At 37.8% G+C, this 20929-nt stretch overlaps 1 protein-coding gene across 29 annotated transcripts in view; it reads right to left on the bottom strand.

The window, feature by feature from the left end:
- The window catches only part of TENM3 (teneurin transmembrane protein 3), a 2750454-nt gene that overhangs the window by 45619 nt on the left and 2683906 nt on the right, over positions 1-20929 (bottom strand). For 21 of the 29 annotated variants that reach the window (XM_065545705.2, XM_045391898.3, XM_005556359.5 and 18 more), the window contains 6 exons: positions 20334-20453; positions 19512-19773; positions 13658-13925; positions 12217-12360; positions 7323-7572; positions 6603-6623 (listed from right to left, as the gene is read on the bottom strand). In XM_065545705.2, coding sequence (XP_065401777.1) covers positions 6603-6623; positions 7323-7572; positions 12217-12360; positions 13658-13925; positions 19512-19773; positions 20334-20453 — 1065 coding nt within the window. The remainder of the gene's footprint in view (positions 1-6602; positions 6624-7322; positions 7573-12216; positions 12361-13657; positions 13926-19511; positions 19774-20333; positions 20454-20929) is intronic. The other 8 variants (XM_065545707.2, XM_045391901.3, XM_065545710.2 and 5 more) reach the window with 1 other exon arrangement.

Raw genomic sequence — 20929 nt, 5'->3', positions numbered from 1 at the left:
AGTTATACTAATTAATTCTCATTCTCTCTCTTCCTCTCCCTCTTTCCACAAGCAGCCAGACACACACACACACACACACACACACACACACACACACACAGGGTTATATGCTTGCTTCCATTTATTTGTGAACATCTAAAATATTTAGAAGAAATCTACCTATATGAATATTTTTATTCAAATAGTGATGCAGTAGTTTCCTCATTACTAATGAAGTTGGGTTCTAATAAAACATTTTCACTACTTAATGATTTTCCTTCTAAGTGCTGAGTAGATGTACTTTATCATTTCTGTAAAAGAGTGTATTCTTAAAATTGTTGAAGTGTTTCTCATGTTGTTAGAGGAGGAGAGGAGATCACACATGGAGTCTGTAGAGGCCTTGTGGAGCGCTGAAGAGCTCTTAGGCTGTGATGTTAGTGTACAGAGAAACACAAAGACATACAAAGGCTTGAATACCTTCAGCTCTGGGATCTCCTTTCCAGACTTTAATATCTTTGAGTGACAAAAGACAGACTAGAGCAAGAGGTCTTGAGTGTGTAAATGTGTGTGAAATGGCAAAAAGATGAAGAACTCAGAAAGATGCAAGTCATTATGCAAGAAAAACATTTCAGAACAACTGGGTTATGCCAAATGATCAACTTGCTATGCTAAGTGTTATTATATCATTTTCCTAGGTTGATGCCTAAAATTTTAAATGCAGCAACACATATTGCATCCCTTAATGTGGTAGTTTATTACTTTGTAAGAAGTGAAGAGTTACATATCAATATAACATTCAGAGCAATTTTACAGAGGTTTTTTTTTTCCCTTTCTATAAATAGTCTAATGTTGCCAGAGCTGGTCTTTCAGGTATATATAATTGGTGACAGAGTTGCAACTCCACCAAACTAAGTCTACTTTGAAAGACATGACATTGGAGAGGTCCCTTTAGTCTTTCCTACCTCCCTGAATATACAGTTAACTGTGAACAGCTGTGTACATGGTATGCATACACTCATGTGTATACATACACACGTATTTTTTTTCTTAGCAGTGTGTATCTTTGAGTATGAACTCTGTACCAGAGAGACTGGGTTTAAAGCCTAACTTCATCACTAACACTAAATGCATGATCTGGGCAAGTTGGCTAACTTATCTGTGCCTCAGGTTCCTTACCTATAAAGGTGATGATAATAATACATATTTCATAGGATGCTGGGAGGATTACATGAACTAATATATGTAAGATCCTTAGAACAGGGCCTAGCGTATACTACATACTCACTAAGAATTAACCATCCTTATAATCGCCTTTGCCCCATCTCTTCTTACAGTGCCATGTCTTTTGCCTTATAACCTTAGAAAGTGCAGGAATACAAGAATTAACTAAAGTATGAGTTGTTTCTGAAAACATTAAAAGAAAAAAAAACTGGGTTTAAACTTGGTTTAGGTTTAAATTTGTTAAACCTAAACTTGGCTAAATTTAAATTTGTTTTCTTACTTCTGCTGTTATTAACAGCAGTTTATAATATCCTAAACTATTAAAGTAATGAAGACTCATCTTAAAATACCCACTTTAAATTGTTTAGAGAGTAATGACGAACAGTGATGATTCACTCATGGTAAATGAGCCATACACACTTCCTCGGGATGCCTTCATTTTGGGAAAAAACAAACCGATTTTTGAGGTGGCAGCTTCAGTGGTGGTGGCATCCTCTTAGCTATGGGACATGAATTTTCTTGGTGCAAAAACGAATGGACATTCAAGTCATATAAGCTTGCCTTTGTCATCAGTTTTATTCTAATGGGGAAGTAATAAGAGAATGCCCAAAGTGGTGCTTATATTTGCTTATTTCCTGTCCTGAAGCATCTCCTTCCTAGAAGACATAGACATTTCTCCATCAAGCAACAGATGTCAATGGCTTTAAGAATGTCGGACAAACGAAAGCTGCGCTTTTGGATGCAACTCTGTTGTCCAGAAGAACAAATGTGAGGGAGTCTCTGTGGCCCTAGAGAAGAGAATGAGCCTCTGGAAATATTCCGCACAGGATGGGAGGAAATGAGACGTTGACAAGTTCCCAGCAGCGCAGGCCGGCATGGTAAATTAGAGCTGGTTGTTAGGTGCTGGCCTCTCCTAAATGAAAAGAGGGATCAGCATGGAAGTACTAAAAGGAAAAAAAAGTGAGTCTGGGTATTTCTAGTTGACAGACTGGTGGCAGTGAAGCTCTGAATCATATGCCATAGGACTGGGATTCAAGGTCAAACTAATTTCAGCATAGAGAGTTGACAGGGTGAGCTAGTGCTTGCTTTCCAACTTTCTGAAAACCCAAAGCACTAAAGAGGCGGGTGTGTGGGTACCATGAGTGGTGAATTTTTAGGTCCGTGATCTATCTAGTGTGAAAACGTGAGGCTACCACGACCGAAATAGGTTGCAGCCAACAGCTGGCGCACGGGGATTTTCCAAATGCTTGGTTTTGGGAAATCTCTGCTTAGCAGAAGCACAGCAGCATCCTTATGTGATTGATTGAGATTTTGCTATTTCAGAAAGGTTTGAAATATTACAATTTTGACTAATAGCAAAACCAAGGAAACTGAGATCAAGTTAAGAACCTTTAGTATATTACACCTTGATTCTTAACTCATCCTGAATTGCCTAGATCATCACAATTATCAAGACATCTTCTCTACAGTCTCATTCAATTAGACACAGATCCAGCGGTAAGTGCAGGCTGGATTTGCTCATTTATTTTGTCACAATTCAACCTTCTTAGACTAGAGAAATATTCACAAAGAACAAGCCAGAGAACAGACATTATTAGCACTTCTATCTTTTGAGTTGGAAACTGTGCCACAGTTCTTAGAACACAAGACATTTGAAGAAGCGTAAAAAACTGTATTTATACAGAAAAGCAAAAAGGCTTCTTTTATGGTAACCAAAAGACTGTTTAGAATATTGCAAGCAGGGACTGGGGGTGTGATATTTCTGTGCCTGCTTGATTTTTAAATATTAAGTCAATAAGGAGTGCTGAATAAAATTCTTATAATTTGGTATCTAAACTTTAATGGATTCAAATTCACAGACTTATGATTGACACTTTCTTTGATCCTTTAATTGGTAATATAAAATTCACAAAGTTGATTTTTAGTTCTACATGTTTAAGTGCCCTTTGGCTGGTATTAATTAATATAATTTTAAAATTTTGGAATGTGTGAGAATTGGAACAAGGATGATGTAAAATTTACTACATATTAAACGGGTTAGTTAGCAAACTAGTACTATAAACATCAGAGAAGGAAATGTTTGGTATATCTAAAAGAAACACATTTTTAAAGCATTGTAGCAGCTTCTATTTATGTAAAAAATTTAATATGTTGATCAGTAATATTTATATCTATTCATTAAAGTATAGCTAAGAATTTTTATTTCATGTAATATCCTGGTGGTGCTTATTAGTTTGATATAACAGAATACTCTGAATTTTAAAATAAGAAGATGTGTTTTTATATTAATTTTTATTGAATATTTTTATTATTCCCCCATTAGTCCAATTAATGAGACTGTTTATAGTGTATGAAATATACAAGAAGATAAAAAGTGTGCATTTTTATATTTTAATTATTAACAACTGGCAATACCATTCCTTTTGTAGATTTAGACACACTTTTCAATTTCTTTTTCTTCCTATTACCTGTTCCTAAGCCTCTCATGACTCTTACGCTGCCCAAGAAGGCGAGGATAAGAAGCACACCAGGAAGGATCTTATTAACCAGGAAAGGGGAGGTGACGACAGGCAGGCACACAGGAAGAAGCATCTGAAAAGAACTTTAAGTTTTTAAGCTAAAAGAAGAAGTTCCAATGAACTAAAATATGTTGGCTTTGCTAGGCCAATTTTATTACCTACTAAACAAATGGAATCCCTATTTTATCAATGACATGATCATGTCTGATGATTTGGGCTCAAAGACCTTACACATTCTCTACATCTTCCTCTTTCTTATCACTTAGACAAAGGCTCTCCATTCTCTCCTTGCCTTTATCGCTTGGCTTCCTTCACTGCTAACCATCCTGCTTTAGGTTATCCAGCATCTCATAGTGCAACGGCTTTCCAACTGATCTCATCTCGAGTCATTCTGAACTCTGACACCAAGTCATTCTTCCTTTCAGTATGCCACTTTGCATATGCCACTTGTTCAGGATGCTAAAATGGGTCCCCACTGTCTCAGGTATCCTACAGGAGAGAATAATTCCCTAGAGCACTCAAGGCCCCAGGCAATCTGACCCTCCCCTGCCTTTGTGCCTGTATCTCTCATGATTACCACCATGAACCCCCTGCTCCATTCAGGTGGGTCTGATTACCCTCAGAACATGTCTTGCTCAGCTCTCCCCCAGTCCCCGGTAACTTTACTTGCTTTCTCTACTTCTTCATGACTGCCCTCTTCTTGCTGTTCTGTTTCAGCAGACTTCATTATTAGACCTAGCTCAAATATCAGCCCTTCCAGAGAACGTTTCCTTACCATACTGTCATCTCCCAGTAATCTTTTCCTTCACAGAACTATTCTCACATTTGAAACCATGGACCACGGGTATGATTAAGTGTCAAAGAACGATACTGAAAATGTTATTTAATTTGTCACGTATATACCTTGTCTCCCCCGCTAGATTGTGAGTTCTGAGAACAGGTACTTTGTCTTACATTATTATTTTTCAAAGTGCCTAACATGCGGTAAGTGATCAGTTAACATGATTTATTTCATACAATTAAATATCCATATAAAAGCCAAAAAGTGTACTCTGCATGCACGGCACATAAAGGAACTGCAGAAGCGCAAATGTAGTTAGGATGATGGACAGAGGAGAAGGGTTATGGAGGATCATGAGAGAGGGATTACAATAGTATCACTGCCAAACACCAGAAGTTAGTACAAAATGAATTCCTACTGTTTAAATAAAGATGTAACTCTAACCTCAGAGATTTTTTTTCCCCAGAGGGAGAGATTATGGCTTTAAGTAACAGGTAAAATGATTGTGAAGTAAGTCTCACTTTTTGCATACCCAAGGCATGAGCCCCTAGAAACTTAGGCATTGGGAGACAGAAAAACCGGCTGTGTGGTGCAGTGGAAAGAACATATTTTCAGAGCGGTTTAACTGTCTGCTACCCATTTCTTAGGCATGTATTTTGGGGAAGATATGTAACCTCCTGGAGCCTCGTCTACGTCACCTATAACCCTGAAGGACTGCTGTGTGGATCTGCAATAACAGATATAAAATATCTGGCACCATGCCTGGCATGGAATAGGCCTGCTTGTTAAAAGGTAGCTGCTTGGATAGTTTTTTCTGTATTGCCTCCAGCATTTTCACATTTAGTTGGTGTGCAACCTGTCTGTCTTCCCTCTTTTCTCCACAGCTACCAAGAAAACAAGACAAGAAAATTTTTGATATTCTACTATGGTTTCTGAGAGCAGAGCTTTGCATGCTCAGTATTCTGCAGAGATGAAGTGCTGATTTTAGCATGTGACTAAGCTATTAGCTGAGAGTATAAGATCAATAGGGGATCTCAGGAAAAGATCATGGGGCCACGTCTGGTCACCCTGATATGCAACAGCTATCCATCTTTCAGTAGAACTTTGGTTTTCGTTTGCTAGTTGTCAATCACTACACAACAGGTTAAAGGGGTTTTGTTGACTAATTCATCTAAAAGACCTCACATAAAATATTATTGTTTCCATGTGATATCATTTCCTTAGCTATTTTAATGAGATAAAATAGATCTAGCATTTCTAACCTGTCTAGCTTTTTGCTAGCTTTACTTTAAAACATTGGTTTCCCCGCCTTTTTTTTTCTATCCTTCGCAAAGTTTTTCAATCAAATGTGTCCATACAAGTCTTTATTGTATCTTCTGCAGCTCCGTGTACACAGAAAGTGGAACATGAAACACTTCTGAGTCTATATATTTGCTTCAACTATATTTGTCCTTCACTTCGAAGAAAGTCGTTTCCTCCATAATAATGGCAATGAAAACATTACTTCTTAAATCTAGTAATTCTTCCAACTTAGGAAAATATAAACTATAGGCAAAGAGGAATTTACCAGGAAGCTAATAATTAAGCTTCAGCTTTGGGGTCTCTCACTCTGCCAAGCCACATGTTCACATAATTGTACGTTTTAAAACATTTGCCAAGGAAAAGTATTTCTAGATTCTTTTTCTTAAAGAGTCTCCAATAAAACACAGCCTGTCCTGGGTATTCATGGAACAATGCAGGCCTTCTCAAACCTTCCTGCTCTGCTTCAGGTTTCATTCTGTTCAACATGGCTTAGGTTATGTTGGTCAGTAATTAATGCTTGGAAATCATTTTTGTTATACAGAGATACTCCTTATACTTTTTTGTAGTGAAATTTATTTTGTGAACCAACTGAAAAAAGTTTCTCAAATTATACCATGTAAATAACTTGCAATATATTGTATAATAATTGTCCAATTAAGCACTCTTAATTCCTTTGATGATCTGTGATACTGTTTCCTCTCTCATGATGAAATATTCTTAGAAAACAATTTTAGAGGGTCACATTGCAACGTAAAAAGGATATTTGAAAATATACAATAACCTTAAGGTACGATGCTTACCTATGTCTAAAATCTTTATTTCTTGGTGGAAGCAGGTAAAAACAGGTAAAAAAAAGAAAGCACAGTTAGAAAAGGCTTCTAAAATATAATGAGTTGAATTCTGGGATTTAATTATTTGTATGGAAAGTTGCCAACTTGGCAGAAATGATACTGGAAATGAATTCTGTAGTCTAGGGCTTACCAACTAACGTATAGAATAGGCTGATTTGAAAATCACACTTACATGAACAAAGCAAAGACAATATGTTACTTTTCCTATTGTCATTATGGCTAATGGATTAACCCAACCTGAGGATCCAATATTCTAGTTAAAAGTCATAGCCTTAGTTCATTTAATATCAGGTCCTGAAATCACAGGAAAATATTTTATGCCTTAATTTCAACCACTGAAATAAAAGAGCTACGCCTATTTCACAGGGTTATTCTAAAGAAAACAAAAGAGATTTAAGAATCATAGCTCTATCATTTTAGAGCACAGAAAATTCACTGAAATCAGTAAGATATTTGATATACTGGGTGACTTTATGCTCTTTAATACACTTATGGAACAATATATATGTGCTGTGCTTCTAACTTAAAGCAAGAATCTGGCTTCTTTCTGGGGGAAATTGGAAACCTTGGGATGGTATTTTTATATGAATAAATTAGTACATCAGACTCAACATTTTTTTAAAAGGCAGGTTTAGCTTTGGTTAAAAGCCCAAATTTAGAAAGACATACCTTAGTTCTAAGACACTTGTTACATTTCCAGAAGGGAATATCCGCCGCACATAGTTGAAATCGCCTACATATAGACTGCCATCGATCCCACAAGCTAGCGCCACTGGGGCCAGTAGCTTGTTACCATCAGCTTGACCATTGCAACTGGGGCAGGAAATGCTGCGTCTTCGCCCATTGCCCATGATACTACTCACGACTGGAGGCTGCTGGGAGATAAACTGGTTTTCCCCATTTCCCTTGTACAGTATACCTACAAGAAATAAAGTGCGTTTTTTTCTTATGATGAAAAAGTGTAAAGGTGAAAAGCAAACATGTCCATGATTGTTTTAACTATAATTCAATGCCTGTTAGGTCTGGATTAAGACATTCTTATTTGAAGCTCCATTGGAAAGAACTGTATTCAATGACCTAGCGTAAAATATTACATGATAAAGTACATACGATATACACAAAAAGTGCTGTCTACTGTGAACTGAAGTCATGTCTGGTGAAAGGAACAAAAGACTAAGAAGAATTAAAACCCCAATTCTCAACCTCAGCGATGACCAGTCATGGCTGTACACTGAAATGGCCTGGGGAGCCGCCAAAAAGTGTTAATGCCTGCTTCTCACCCAGAGAGGCGGTGGTTTCATTTGTCTGAGGTACAGCCCTAGCCCTGAAATTTAGAAAAACTCTCCAGATGATCTTCACGTGCAACTAGGTTTGAAAACAGGCTCTACATAATATTCTTTAGGGAATAACAAGTTTGCCTAATTGTTAATCAATATTGAAAATATTCCATTAATAAAAATGTGTACCAGGAATATAAATTTCTTTTGAATTTATAATTTTCTTTAAAGTTAACAAACTTTATGGAAAACAAAGGTAGAAAATATCAAACTCCAAAGCTGTTAATGATAATACAGGCTTATTTTAACTCTACCTATACTGTCAAGGACTATTCCTGCATACACTCTCATCTGATAGGAGAATGCATATACATGCAGTTATTCAAAATGTCAAACATAACAAAACTGTTGTGGAAGACCAATGTATTATTTAAAGTGAATTCTGCTTTAAGGCATGGAAGTGCCAATAATTTTATCAAGACAAAATGCCAGTCTGCTCTTTTACGGTCTTCAGTGAAAATCGGAGAAAAGATTCCAAATGAATGTTAAATATTTTCATAGTTAGAAATTAGATTTGAGTTGAGATTCTAATTTTATTCCTTTTGCCACTGATATATACAGATCAATGGCTCCAGTTTGGTGTGATGCACACGGGGTAGTCAGCTGCTATTGTTCCATGCATATTTTATGACACTTCTCAATGTGTTCTCATCTGTATACACCACCTGCTGCTTTCACTTTAGAGGCATATATTATATTTATTGAATGTTCTATGTTCCAAAGCAGTTCTCGGAGATAACGACTCTCCTTCTTAGCAGATACACTGTTAAAAGAATAATCCCACAAAAGCACAATCAGGAAACTTGAGAAAGTGCTTTTTCCCCCACTTTGGGATAATTTTAAAGTGAAGAAGAAATTAGAATAATTATGTTCTCCTTATAGCTCAGCACATTTTAGGTGCATTCTGTGATTACTTTTTTAATGCTTTGCTATTTGGGTGATGTAATAATCATAGCAAATTTACATAAAGAAATCAGGGAAATAAAACAGGTTTATTCAAATTTAAGAAAAATAAGCTAAATAAGGCTAGATCATAACAAGAGGTGAAATGCATTTTGCCTTGAATATTCAAAGAATGCATTAATGATATCTAAGATTCTTCTTTCTGTGATTACGTGAGTTGATAATCATGGAGCTATAATTTCCTATAAGAGCCAGTTGTGTAATTTTCATCAGAAGAATCCTACAAGTTAGACTACCGCTCTACGACATCTGATTTATTCAGTCATTACTTTGAACGATTGGCCCTTCATGCTTCTTCTCTATGATGGCAGAACAGAAAGATGAACATTAGAATATTTATTTCCATGTTTCAGGGTGCCTGCACGAATAACTGTCAGCATCTACGTTTCCATCTTCTCCCTCATGTCTTTCTATAGCTCATCCACCTTGTCATGACTACAAATCACTTTGTTTATTCAATTAGACACATGTCACTTTGGAAAGCCACTACTTGTCAAAATGTTCTTGGATAAAATTCTAAACTGCAATCTGTTCACCCTGTGGCTGAGGTTATCTCACATTTAAAAATAACATATATTTTATTTTATTTATTTATTTTTGAGACTGAGTCTTGCTCTGTTGCCCAGGCTGGAGTGCAGTGGCACAATCTTGGCTCACTGCAAGCTCCGTCTCCCCGGCTCAAGTGATTCTCCTGCCTCAGCCTCCCGAGTAGCCCACCACCATGCCTGGCTAATTTTTATATTTTTAGTAGATACGGGGCTCCACCATGTTGGCCAGACTGGTCTGGAACTCCTGATGTCAAATGATCTGCCCACCTCAGCCTCCCAAAGTGCTGGGATTACCGGTGTGGGCCACTGTGCTTGGCCTAAATATATTTTATAATTTAGAACATTTTTTTTTGAGGACAGCATTTTGGAAAGTTTGGTTTTTACATCTGCCCTGATATTTTAATAGAAGTTAACCATATGTTATTCTGGTTTAGAATATGTGTGTATTTATATTATACATACACAGAATATCTACACATTGCTGAATCCTCCTGAATATAGTATCCTGTGTTGTATCACACAATGGTAATTACAGAGGATATAGTATCCTGTGTTGTATCACACCATGGTAATTACAGAGGCATGGGATTTTTCGGAGCTACAGAGATGCCTGTAGTTTTCCTATTGATTTGTAATCTCTTTAGTGAAATCCTGTAGCTAATTGGTTATGAACTTTACCCTATAAAATAAATGCCATCATAACTAAATGGCATCTAGAGACGTTTCCCCTAGTTTTGTTTGTAGAGGGCTTCTGAAGGAATACAGAAATATGTTCAAACTGTGTGAAATATAATTTTACATAATGTCATCAAGAGCAGCTACTAGCATGTTTGGCATATGGCCTCTCATTTTAAAAGACCAGGATTGAACCTTGTGCTACTAATATAACAGAATGAGACTACTACTGCTCCAGACACCACTGATGAGTTGAGAGGCTCTGAGAGAACACTGGAGTCCCCTGCTTGGTCAGGAGTCCCACCTTTTCACTGTGTGCTGCATGTGGCACTAGACAGCAGCTCTGCTTCATTTGGGGTGCAAACTGAACTGCATCCTGATGTCCGGACATAACTGGAAGGGGTGCAGAGCTTAATATACTGCTATATAATAGTGAAGCAGGGAAGGGTTTTTCCGCTTTTTTGTTTGTTTGTTTTTCCTTACTACCGATTTTCTCAGACTATTATTTCCTGGAGGGAAGGCACTAGCATTTTCTTCCTTGTTTTGTTTTTTGAGACAGAGTCTCACTCTGTCACTCAGGCTGGAGTACAGTGGCACGATCTTAGCTCACTGGAATCTCCGCCTCCTAGGTTCCAGCGATTTTCCCACCATAGCCTCCTGAGTTGCTGGGATGACAGGTGTGCAACACCACAAATGGCTAATTTTTGTATATTTCGTAGAGACAGGGTTTTATCATGTTGGCCAGGCTGGTCTCAAACTCCTGACGTCAAGTGATCCATCTGCTTTGGCCTCCCAAAGTTTTGAGATTACAGGCATAAGCCACAGCATCTGGTGCAGCAAGAGCACTTTCAAGCACTGGTCTGAAAACTACTTTAGACTGCATATATTTTGAAGGTTAAAATGCACACTCTCCAACACCCACAAAAAACTGTTTTAAGGAGGAATGAACATTGAAGCAACATTAATCTGAAAAAGTGACATTAACTATAAACATTTAATTGTACTACACTGTCAAGTCAACATTCTGAACCTTCCAAAAACCTCTGCAAAGTCAAGAGCTAGATTATTTTGCTGAGATTGTCACTTTTTTCTCTGGCTATCAGTAAAAGTAGAGTACTAGTATGATATGGTTTAGGACGGGAGGCCAAAGTATAACAGACTAACTTAAGGTCTTGCTTTTCTAGCAAAGCACCCTTTAAGTTGTCTGAGATGCAGCTAGTATGTGGGCAAAATGTTGGAAACATAGTCTACACAACAGAATTGTGTTTCATATAAATAATACTCTTGATGAGATTAGGCTGGTCATACTTTGCACATATTCATTCCTCTTTTGGTTTGCGGCATCTGAAACATGTTTCTTCAGAGCATATTCACTAGCACATTATCAGGTCTACTCCTAGGAACACTTTTGCTTCTTGCTTTTTTCTCAGATTATTTATTTTTTCCCCTAATATTCATCAAGTCAAGTAACAATATATGTGACCCCATTTGAGTGGCAGAATGTTTTATTTCCCTAATAGTCTAAGAAGAACCGAAAAAAAAGTCTAGATAATCAGAATAATTACCCAAGAATTAAAATCTAGTAAAAATATTTCGGTGAAGTCACATGATTTTTTTTTCTTTATTTTAAAAACAAATCCCCCTCCCTCCATTTTTGGTAAATCTTTCTAAGTACTTTGGCTCACACTCACTGACTCGCTGTGGAATGAGACACGCTAGGTGCATCTGTGCTAAGGACTCGCACTCAGAGATCCTTCACTGCAACACCAAAGTCAGTCTTTCACATTCTGATGGGAAGATCGTTTCGGCGATGAATACATGAACATTTTAAAGTCTATTAAGAAAGTGTTATATAGTTCCCACTTTAGGCTTTTATAATCTTTAAAAATTCACCTTTATTCTTTTTCCGCCATTTCTAATCCTACAGCATGGATAGGATAAAATGTTGCTACGATCTCGTGGTTGGAAACTAGGCGACATTAGCTATCTATGAACAATACATTACGATATCATATCAGCTATCTATGAACAAGAGCTCACCGTTCTGTACATCCAGCACGTGATGTTTATCTAATGTCCAGCCACCCATGTTGGATGCATCCAATTCATAGCCCTGCAGAATGGCAGTCCTCTTTTCCCACAGAGTCAGGTCCAAACACGACTCATACTCATATCCAACTGACACTGGAATCCAAACAAATCACAGCTCATCTTTCCAACTACTGGGGGAAATGCAATTTATTTTCTTACTTGGAAAAAACTGCCTTTTTCGCATCTGTGTTCTGAGACTGTATTTCCACTTATTTGTGAGCAGTTTATTTTTTAATTTGAGAAGATTTGACCATATACAAGATTTTTAAAAAATGATCTCCAAATATTATTTTCTACTGATTTAACAGAAAATGAGTGTTTTCCTTCCCCATACCACCCCTTCATGAGGGGTTCACAGCACAAAATAAAGTCCAGATTGGGCAGCTGGTTAAGTAATTAGATCAGCCTCAAATAGTGATTAGATAACAAGTAAAAATAATGTTTGCCATCTGAATAATTAGAACTCTTTAGTTTTCAGGAGTGTTACATCATGGAAAATATTTATGATAAATAAGGTTCAATATAACAAAAAAACTAGCCAGATTATGACACTACGTTGACATATTACTATCAGAAATAAACAAACTAGCAGTGATATGAATAAATCACAGATGAAAAACTTTCCAGGGTTCACAATGAAACAGGGATTTTAAAATTTAGAAAGAATGAAAGGAGAAGTGGCAACTACTGGATTGATTTGAACTAATTCAAATCCAAATTACCTATTAATTTCAGAGTACAATATCCTATTTTAAGGTAAAAACTAAAACAAAAACATATCATTCTTTAGTTTTTGATGTTCTGAGCTTGAAGCTATACTATATACCTAATCTCTTTCTCTCTGTCTCTCAACACGTCACACTTTGATTGCGTTGTCCAGTCATTCAATAAAACAACTGGTTTGATTGTCCTTTCACTGAATGAACTGGCCCTTCTAGTGAAAACAGCTAATGTAATTCATGGACACAAATGTCTGCTATCCTGTTAATATCAATATGCATTGAAAATACATTAGTGTTAGATACAGACATGAAAACAAATAAGGAAATCCAGGGAGGTAAAATTATAAAGAGAAGAAAATGAAAAAAGAAAGGGACATAATAAGGAAAGAAACATGGGGGGAAAAAGGATGTGACAAGCTGAAATCTCACTCAGAGCATTCCTCAACAACAGAATTTCAGCCAGGAAAGACTGATATTTTCTTCTTGCCACATGGAGTACATTCCTTTTCCCATCGTAGATCTAAACTAGCCAAGGTATAATATCCCTAGGACAACCTTATTCTCTTTATATTCTGTTTATCCACTGACTTCCTTAGGTTACAATTAATTTATGATAGTTCTGGCTTTGAGAAAAACTTCATTGCAGCAAAGATTTATATGGAACTTACCTACAGCTTCAGATAGACCATAGACCTTCTGATTATACGCATCTGTTTTATCCCATATGAAAGTATAGGCCAAGTTTGGTGAGGCAGGAAACCATTTTTGGAAGAGTCTTCCTACTACAGCTACCATAAGATGAACCTTCATTAAATTAAATGGAATAATAGACTGGGTCATGGTGATCTTGAGAACTGACTTATACCCTGCAGCTCTGGAACTCAGGTAGGAGAGTTTCAAATCCGTTCCTGGAATTGTAGTTTCCTCGTGGAGTACCTAAGTTTGAATAAAGCAGAAGTTTCAAACTGTGATCATGTATGACTATTAGAGAAAATATATTTATGTAGTATATATTCACTATATTTGTGAATAGTGACTCTTTGTGTCTTAGTGTAGTTACTCTTAAAGACAATGTGTTTATTTTAGTTGCTTTCGGACAACTAAAATAAGACACAAAAGAATCACTATTCACAAATATGCATTTGAGCTGTTATCTTGTTCATAATTAAAAATAACTCTGCTGCCAGCCCAAATGTCTCTTCCTAAAAGCCTCTTGTCATTTATTCTGAGTTAATCATACCTCGGGTGCTACTCTTCACACGGGAAGCACTGTGACTGCTCCATCAGGCTGACATGCACTGACTCGTTAGTGTAGTAGTCACAGTGGATTCTCACTAACCCATCTTTCACCCCATCACCCTGGAGAATTAGAGCAGACATTTGTAAGATGGTTAGCTCGGAACAGGGATGTAGTCTAGGCCAAAGATCTGGCCTGTGCCAGCTGGCTCATTTAGGGACTAAACCAATACCTACAGCCTCATCAGCTGGCTGGTCACAGCCTATAAAGACAGTAAGGATAACAAAAAAGACCCAATCATTTGGGTTAAAGTGTAGCAAATTCCATATCCATGTTGAGAGGTAATGTAATAATAGCACCTTGTCATAATTAAAGATTGAGCTCCAACTTACCATGGGTTTTTGGTATGATGGTAAATTAGGTAATATTTTAAAGCTCCATAAAATTTCTCCTAGAGAGCAACTATTATGTTATTAAATGCACACAGAACCTATCAATTCACAGTTTTTTATTTGAAACTGGACTGTAAAAATGAATATAATTATGTGCATAAGAATTATCTCCTTTACAAATTAAAAAAAGATTATACTCTTAACCCCACAGATTACCAGTGTGACCAGCTCCGTGAATACCGACAACATTTATATTAACAAATGCAAAATATATTATGCCAAAACATTACTTATTTTGAAAAATGTATTTCATGTGGCATATACAATTTTTCTAGAGTTCAGATTCTCTTTACCAATGCTCCTGTGAGTTTGATGAATAAGAACAGCTCTCCCTGGGCTTTCCACACAGGCTGTAAGTGCAAGGCTATCTGTGTTCAAGAACGTGCACCAGGAACTCACTACTTTCTCCACGAAGAATTAAACAGTACTCTCAAAGCCTTCCTCATATTGCCCTATCAAGATTCATTATTCTGACAGAAAGGGCTGCCTTTTCATGTTGGAAAGATCTTAGAATACTGATTCAGTGTTCAGCAATGTTTCCCCTTTCCCCAACACCTCCACATAGAACAGTTAGAGATGATGTGTATCTGCCATCTCCAGACTTTAATAACTACAGTAAAACCCTCCAAGACCCCTTGTACTGAGGGTAGAGCTGTCAGCTTCAATATAAACAATCACACAGTTGGAAGTGGCACAAATGAATGGACGAAGGAAACTTCCATTCTGGCCTGTCAGTCGGTGTTGGCATGAAGAGGGATGCGATGTGGTACAGTAGAGTAAGAGGCATTTCTAATGTAGATACACAAATTTATTACCATTGGAGTTTTCCTTCAAACATGCTGACTGAATTCAGCCACAAAACGGTCTTAAGCCAAATAGTTTACAAACATATGGAAACTGTGTAGACGTGGGGGAACCATTAAATTTAAGGCTGAGGGTACTTTTGTAAGACTGTAGGTTGTTAGGGTGAAAGGTTTAAAGATAACTCATTGTTCCCCCATAATCAGTGAAATATCAATGAGTTAGTTTGAAAAATAGATTTGGTGACTCCAGAATGGTCCTGATAATATGCGATTTAACCCTAAAGCCCGTCATTTGCTTCCTCTTAATTTATTTTCAAAATAATTTCCCACCCATTTGATAGGTCTTCCATGAGTAAGGGACTCTCTTATGAATATTGTATGTATTTCCTGTGACTTCCAGAAGCTGCCTCTCTATTTCAAAATATCATGTGTTATGCTTGATTTTAGTATCTGTAATTCTGTTCATTAAAGCATGTGTTTCTCTGATGTAATTTAACTTGACCATGTTATTGAGCATTAGAAGGAAACGTAAATCCAACCAAAGTGGGAAAATAAACCATCAGGACTACTTTTGCCAGCTGCGTGAGCTGTAAATCCTATTCCTGATCCTGTTAAGCATTCGGTTAGGAACCATGTCCTGCCAATTCTATCTTCCAGTCCCTGTCTAATGTGTTCCCTCTTCCTCATTTCCACTACCATTGTGACTGCAAGGCCCCCTCCATCTGAGCCCCGGATACGCATGGATATACACGTCACAAGAAGAGCCTATTCACTCATTTCTCTCTTCTCTCAATATCTTCTGCACTTCCATCAAGTGCGTTTTGCCACTTGAGTTAACTTTAGAGAAATGCTGAAAAAACTCCATTGGGGCCTGGGTTCCGCATCACCTAAAGAATTCAGGGTCTCCACTGGATTGCATCTCAGGGGCATTCATAAACTGGCCCTGGGGTCATCTTCTGCCTCCTTCCCCATTATCCCCTCCACAACATGACTTGTTTTTGCCACTCCACTGTTGCTTACACATCTTCAATCTGAAACATGCTTTCCTCCCTCTCTAGCCTAATCCTTGTTTAAGACCAAACTTCTCAGTCATTCTTTCTTTGCCTTACTCAGGAATTGACCTCTCCTTTGAACTTGTACGATTTTTCATTAAAATCTTTATCACATTTAGAATGGCAGGATGCATGTCTTATTCTTCTTTTTATCCTAGTAAAGTACCTTGTACACAGTAGGCTCTCAGTACATTTTTATGAAATATTTGCCTACTGCATGAATGAATGCAGAAAAGACTCCATGTATTCATGGAATTGTTGACTATCTGAAACCCATTTTAATGCCCTAGTTTGCTAAAAATTTGACACCTACAGACAGATACTGACTCTAGGTAAAGTCTATTTTAGGACTGACTACGAAGTCTAGAGTTCTTGCAAGATGGGCCTGGGGAGGAAGTATTAAATTGATTGAGGTTACAATGAACTTCTTAAAGTTTCAGCTCAAAGTGGCTTGACCACTTCACAATGAATCCCTGAGGTGCTGCTGCTGCAACAACTTTGCCTGTCAGCCTTTTTGTTTTTTTGTTATCCTAGACCTTTCTGGCTCACCTCTTGTAGTCTCTATCTGTACTCCCTCCCTAGGTGATCTCCCCCAGTGCTTTATATTTATATGCGAATGACTCCCAAATTTACCTCTTTAGTTTCAACCTCTTTCCTGGACTCCACTCTTCCGTGTCTACTTCTACCCTCAAAGAGTTTTGTCCAAGTCACCAAAATTTATCCTGTGGACAACTGAAGTTGCTTCCTAACTGGTCTCCTTGTTTCCACCCTTGCCCAATATAGAATATTCTCAGCACAGAAGTTCCTTAAAGGAGGAAATCAGTGAGTGTTAGTGATCTGCTTAGACACCTTTAATGGCTTCCAATTCTCGAAGAGTTATTTCGCCATGGTCTTCAATGGCTTCCAATTCTCGAAGAGTTATTTTCGCCATGGTCTTCAATGGCTTGTGATTTATTGACTGCCGCCTTCACTCCAGCCGTGCTGCCTGTCCTTTTTGCCACTCCTCGAACAAGCCAAAAATCCCCTTCTATTTTCAGGGCTTGTTCTTTTACTTGCTTAAAGTTTGTGCTGAAATGTCACCTTATTGAAGAGATTTTCTCAAACTCTACTACATTAGATCATACCTCTATCCACTGTCCCCTGCTTTATTATTTTTTGGTAAGTCTCATCGCAACCTGACGTATTTCTGTTGACTGCCTCTCTCCACTCATGAGTTGGGAAGCTCAGTGAGAGCAGGCACCTCATCTCAGCGGTTTACTGCTTTGTTCCCACATAACAGCACCTGCTACAGAACAGGTGTTCAATTCATATCTGGACAGTGACTATGACAAAGCTGCTATGTGCTAGTGTATTTTAATGACCTCAGATTTTTCCTTACCTCTTTACGAATACAGTCTATTATTATTATATACATATTTTTGAAACAGGGTCTCACTCCTGGCGCCCAGGCTGGAGTGCGGTGGGACTCACGGTTCACGCAGCCTTGACCTCCCTGGAGTGATCCTCCCACCTCTGCCTCCTGAGTAGCTGGGACTACAGGTGCATGCCATCACACCTGGCTAATTTTTTGTATATTTTGTAGGGACAGGGTTTTGTCATGTTGCCCAGGTTGGTCTCAAATTCCTGGGCTCAATCCATCCTCCTGCCTTGACCTCCCAAAGTGCTGGAATTATAGTAGTGAGCCATGCTGCCTGGCAAAGTCCATTATTATTATATCTAATGTCCTGCTTGTAAGATCTGAAAGTTATTTCTAACTGGAAACATGTGGGATGGAACACAATCCTCAGATGTTTCAGTAGATGAAACGAATGGGGAACGCATGGCTATTCCTTAGAAAGTTATATTAATGAATATTTTCTGTCAAAAATACCTTTTCCAAAACACTTTTTACTTATAACAATAATTAAACAGTAAGTTATTGAGACTAATAGCCATGTGTAATAGTGAGTGGTGCCAGTAGCACTTGGTACAATGTCGGTCAAGCTGTCAGGTACATTTAGACACTAAAGTTTTTTTTTCAATAAATAAATGAGCAAAGAAATTATTAGTGATTGAGTTGAAGCTATATTTTCATTTGACTATTACTAATAAATATGTAAGATATATCCTGAAGAAAAAGTATTTTGTTTGAGTAGATCTTTGAGAAATAACTAGATAAACCAGGCGCGGTGGCTCATGCCTGTAATCCCAGCACTTTGGGAGGTGGGCGGATCACGAGGTCAGGAGATTGAGACCATCCTGGCTAACACGGTGAAACCTCGTCTCTACTAAAAATACAAAAATTAGTCGGGCGCGGTGGCGGCGCCTGTAGTCCCAGCTACTCGGGAGGCTGAGGCAGAACAATGGCATGAATCCAGGAGGCAGAGCTTGCAGTGAGCTGAGATCGCGCCACTGCACTCCAGCCTGGGCGACAGAGTGAGACTCCATCTCAAAAAAAAAAAAAAAAGAAAGAAAGAAATAACTAGATATCCTACTATAACAATATCTACTCTAGGACACACACACACACACACACACACACACAATAATTCATTCTATAGAATTACTTAAAGATGACACTGGAATTTCATAATCCATGGTTTTTTTTTTTTTTTTTTTTTTTTTTTTTGAGACAGGGTCTCACTGTGTTGCCCAGGCTGGAGTGCAGTAGTGCGATCTCAGCTTACTGCAACCTCTGCCTCCCTGGTTCAAGCAATTCTCCTGCCTCAGCCTCCCAAGTAGCTGGGACTACAGGCGCTCATCACCATGCCTGGCTAATTTTTTTTTTGGTATTTTTAGTAGAGATGGGGTTTCATTATGCTGGCCAAGCTGATCTTGAACTCCTGACCTCATGATCTGCCTGCCTTGGCCTCCCAAAGTGCTGGGATTACAGGCATGAGCCACCGTGCCTGGCCTCTATAACCTATTTTTAAGATTCTCTGGCAAAACATGATCTGAAGATCTTGTATTTACAAGTACTGCCTGTGAGAATATTTTACCTGTGTTTCGGGAATGATGGGACTGTCTTCAGGAGAAGATCTGAAAAAGGTGGATAAAGGTGATGACACAATGATGGGATTTGGCCTCACGAATCCACTCAGATCACAGCTGGGAATGTCATTCTCTTCTTTCTTCATGACTAGGGTATCCATCACATAAAAGACATTCCATGGAATCCACACAGTATGATACTGAGTGAGGAATGGGGATCGTTCAAATACCAAAGTGAGAGAGGCCCCACCATTTGCCACCAAGTCAAACCTAAGAAAAAACAAGGTCTGCTTAGTGAATTGTCTGGATCCCACAGAACTACCAACACACATCTCCTTAAGTTAATATGCTTTATAAGGAAAATCAACTTCTTCTCCCAACTTTTATATGAAATAGTTTCAGATCTATAGGAATATTCCCAGAGTTATATAATAAATACTCATATGCCCTATGTGTATTCACCAAGTTCACCAATTTTTTTTTTCAAATTTGCTTTCCATTGACTCTTTTTTCGGAACCATGTGAGCTCAAGTTATAGACATTATGAAATATTACCCCTAAAGATTTCATCACACATCTGCTGAGACAAAGAGCATTCTCCCACAAAACTACAGTACTATCACCACGCCTTAGAAAATAAAATAAACTTTTGAAGAAGTATGTGAGTATATGACTTTAAATCTCTGCCATATGTACTGTCACAAGTTTCTAGAGTCTAAAAGTTGCTGCATTTCCACATTAAAAAGGACAATCAAACATGACAGTGGTACAGGAAGGTCTAGTTTTTATATTTCAAATCCTTCAGAGACAGTGTGATGGGACTAACTCACATTCCATCCTGGCGGGTAATAGTATATCCATATTCTGGGTAATGGAAAAACGAGACATTTACTCCAATAAGTGGAGTTCCATCAGCAGTCAGTACTTGGCCTCTGATGACAGATGCAAGGCTGTTGGAAAAGTAGAAGAATGAGAATGAACATTTGTCTTTTCAGGCCAACATTATCATGATTTATAGATAATTCAACCTAAGGATAAAATAACACTATTCTATGCAATCAATCGTTATTCACAAAAACCAGACCTGAAATACTCCCAAGACAATGTCCCTTTTAATTCAGTGTAATTCATATTCTCTAAATGCCTTGTGTGTATCCTGGGTTTTAATTTGTGGCAATCTGTTTTTTGGAGTGTTATCAAGACCAATAATTTACAGATGAATTTTTAAAATGATAAACTCTGTGCTTTTTTCATAAGTCATATATATGGTGCTCACATGAAGAAAAGTAGACTTTCCAATTAATTCTGAGGCAATCAGTAAATCTTCAGGGACCAAGAAGTATAAGATTTCAGGGGGCAATAAGGAACATTTGTATAACTTTTAATCAACTGCTGGCTATAACTGCATTAATGCTGTTAAATTACT

This window comes from Macaca fascicularis, chromosome 5, assembly GCF_037993035.2.
Source record: "Macaca fascicularis isolate 582-1 chromosome 5, T2T-MFA8v1.1".
Lineage (NCBI taxonomy): Eukaryota > Metazoa > Chordata > Mammalia > Primates > Cercopithecidae > Macaca > Macaca fascicularis.
Note: the sequence above shows the minus strand (reverse complement) of the source record. Positions and strands in the feature narration are given on the sequence as shown.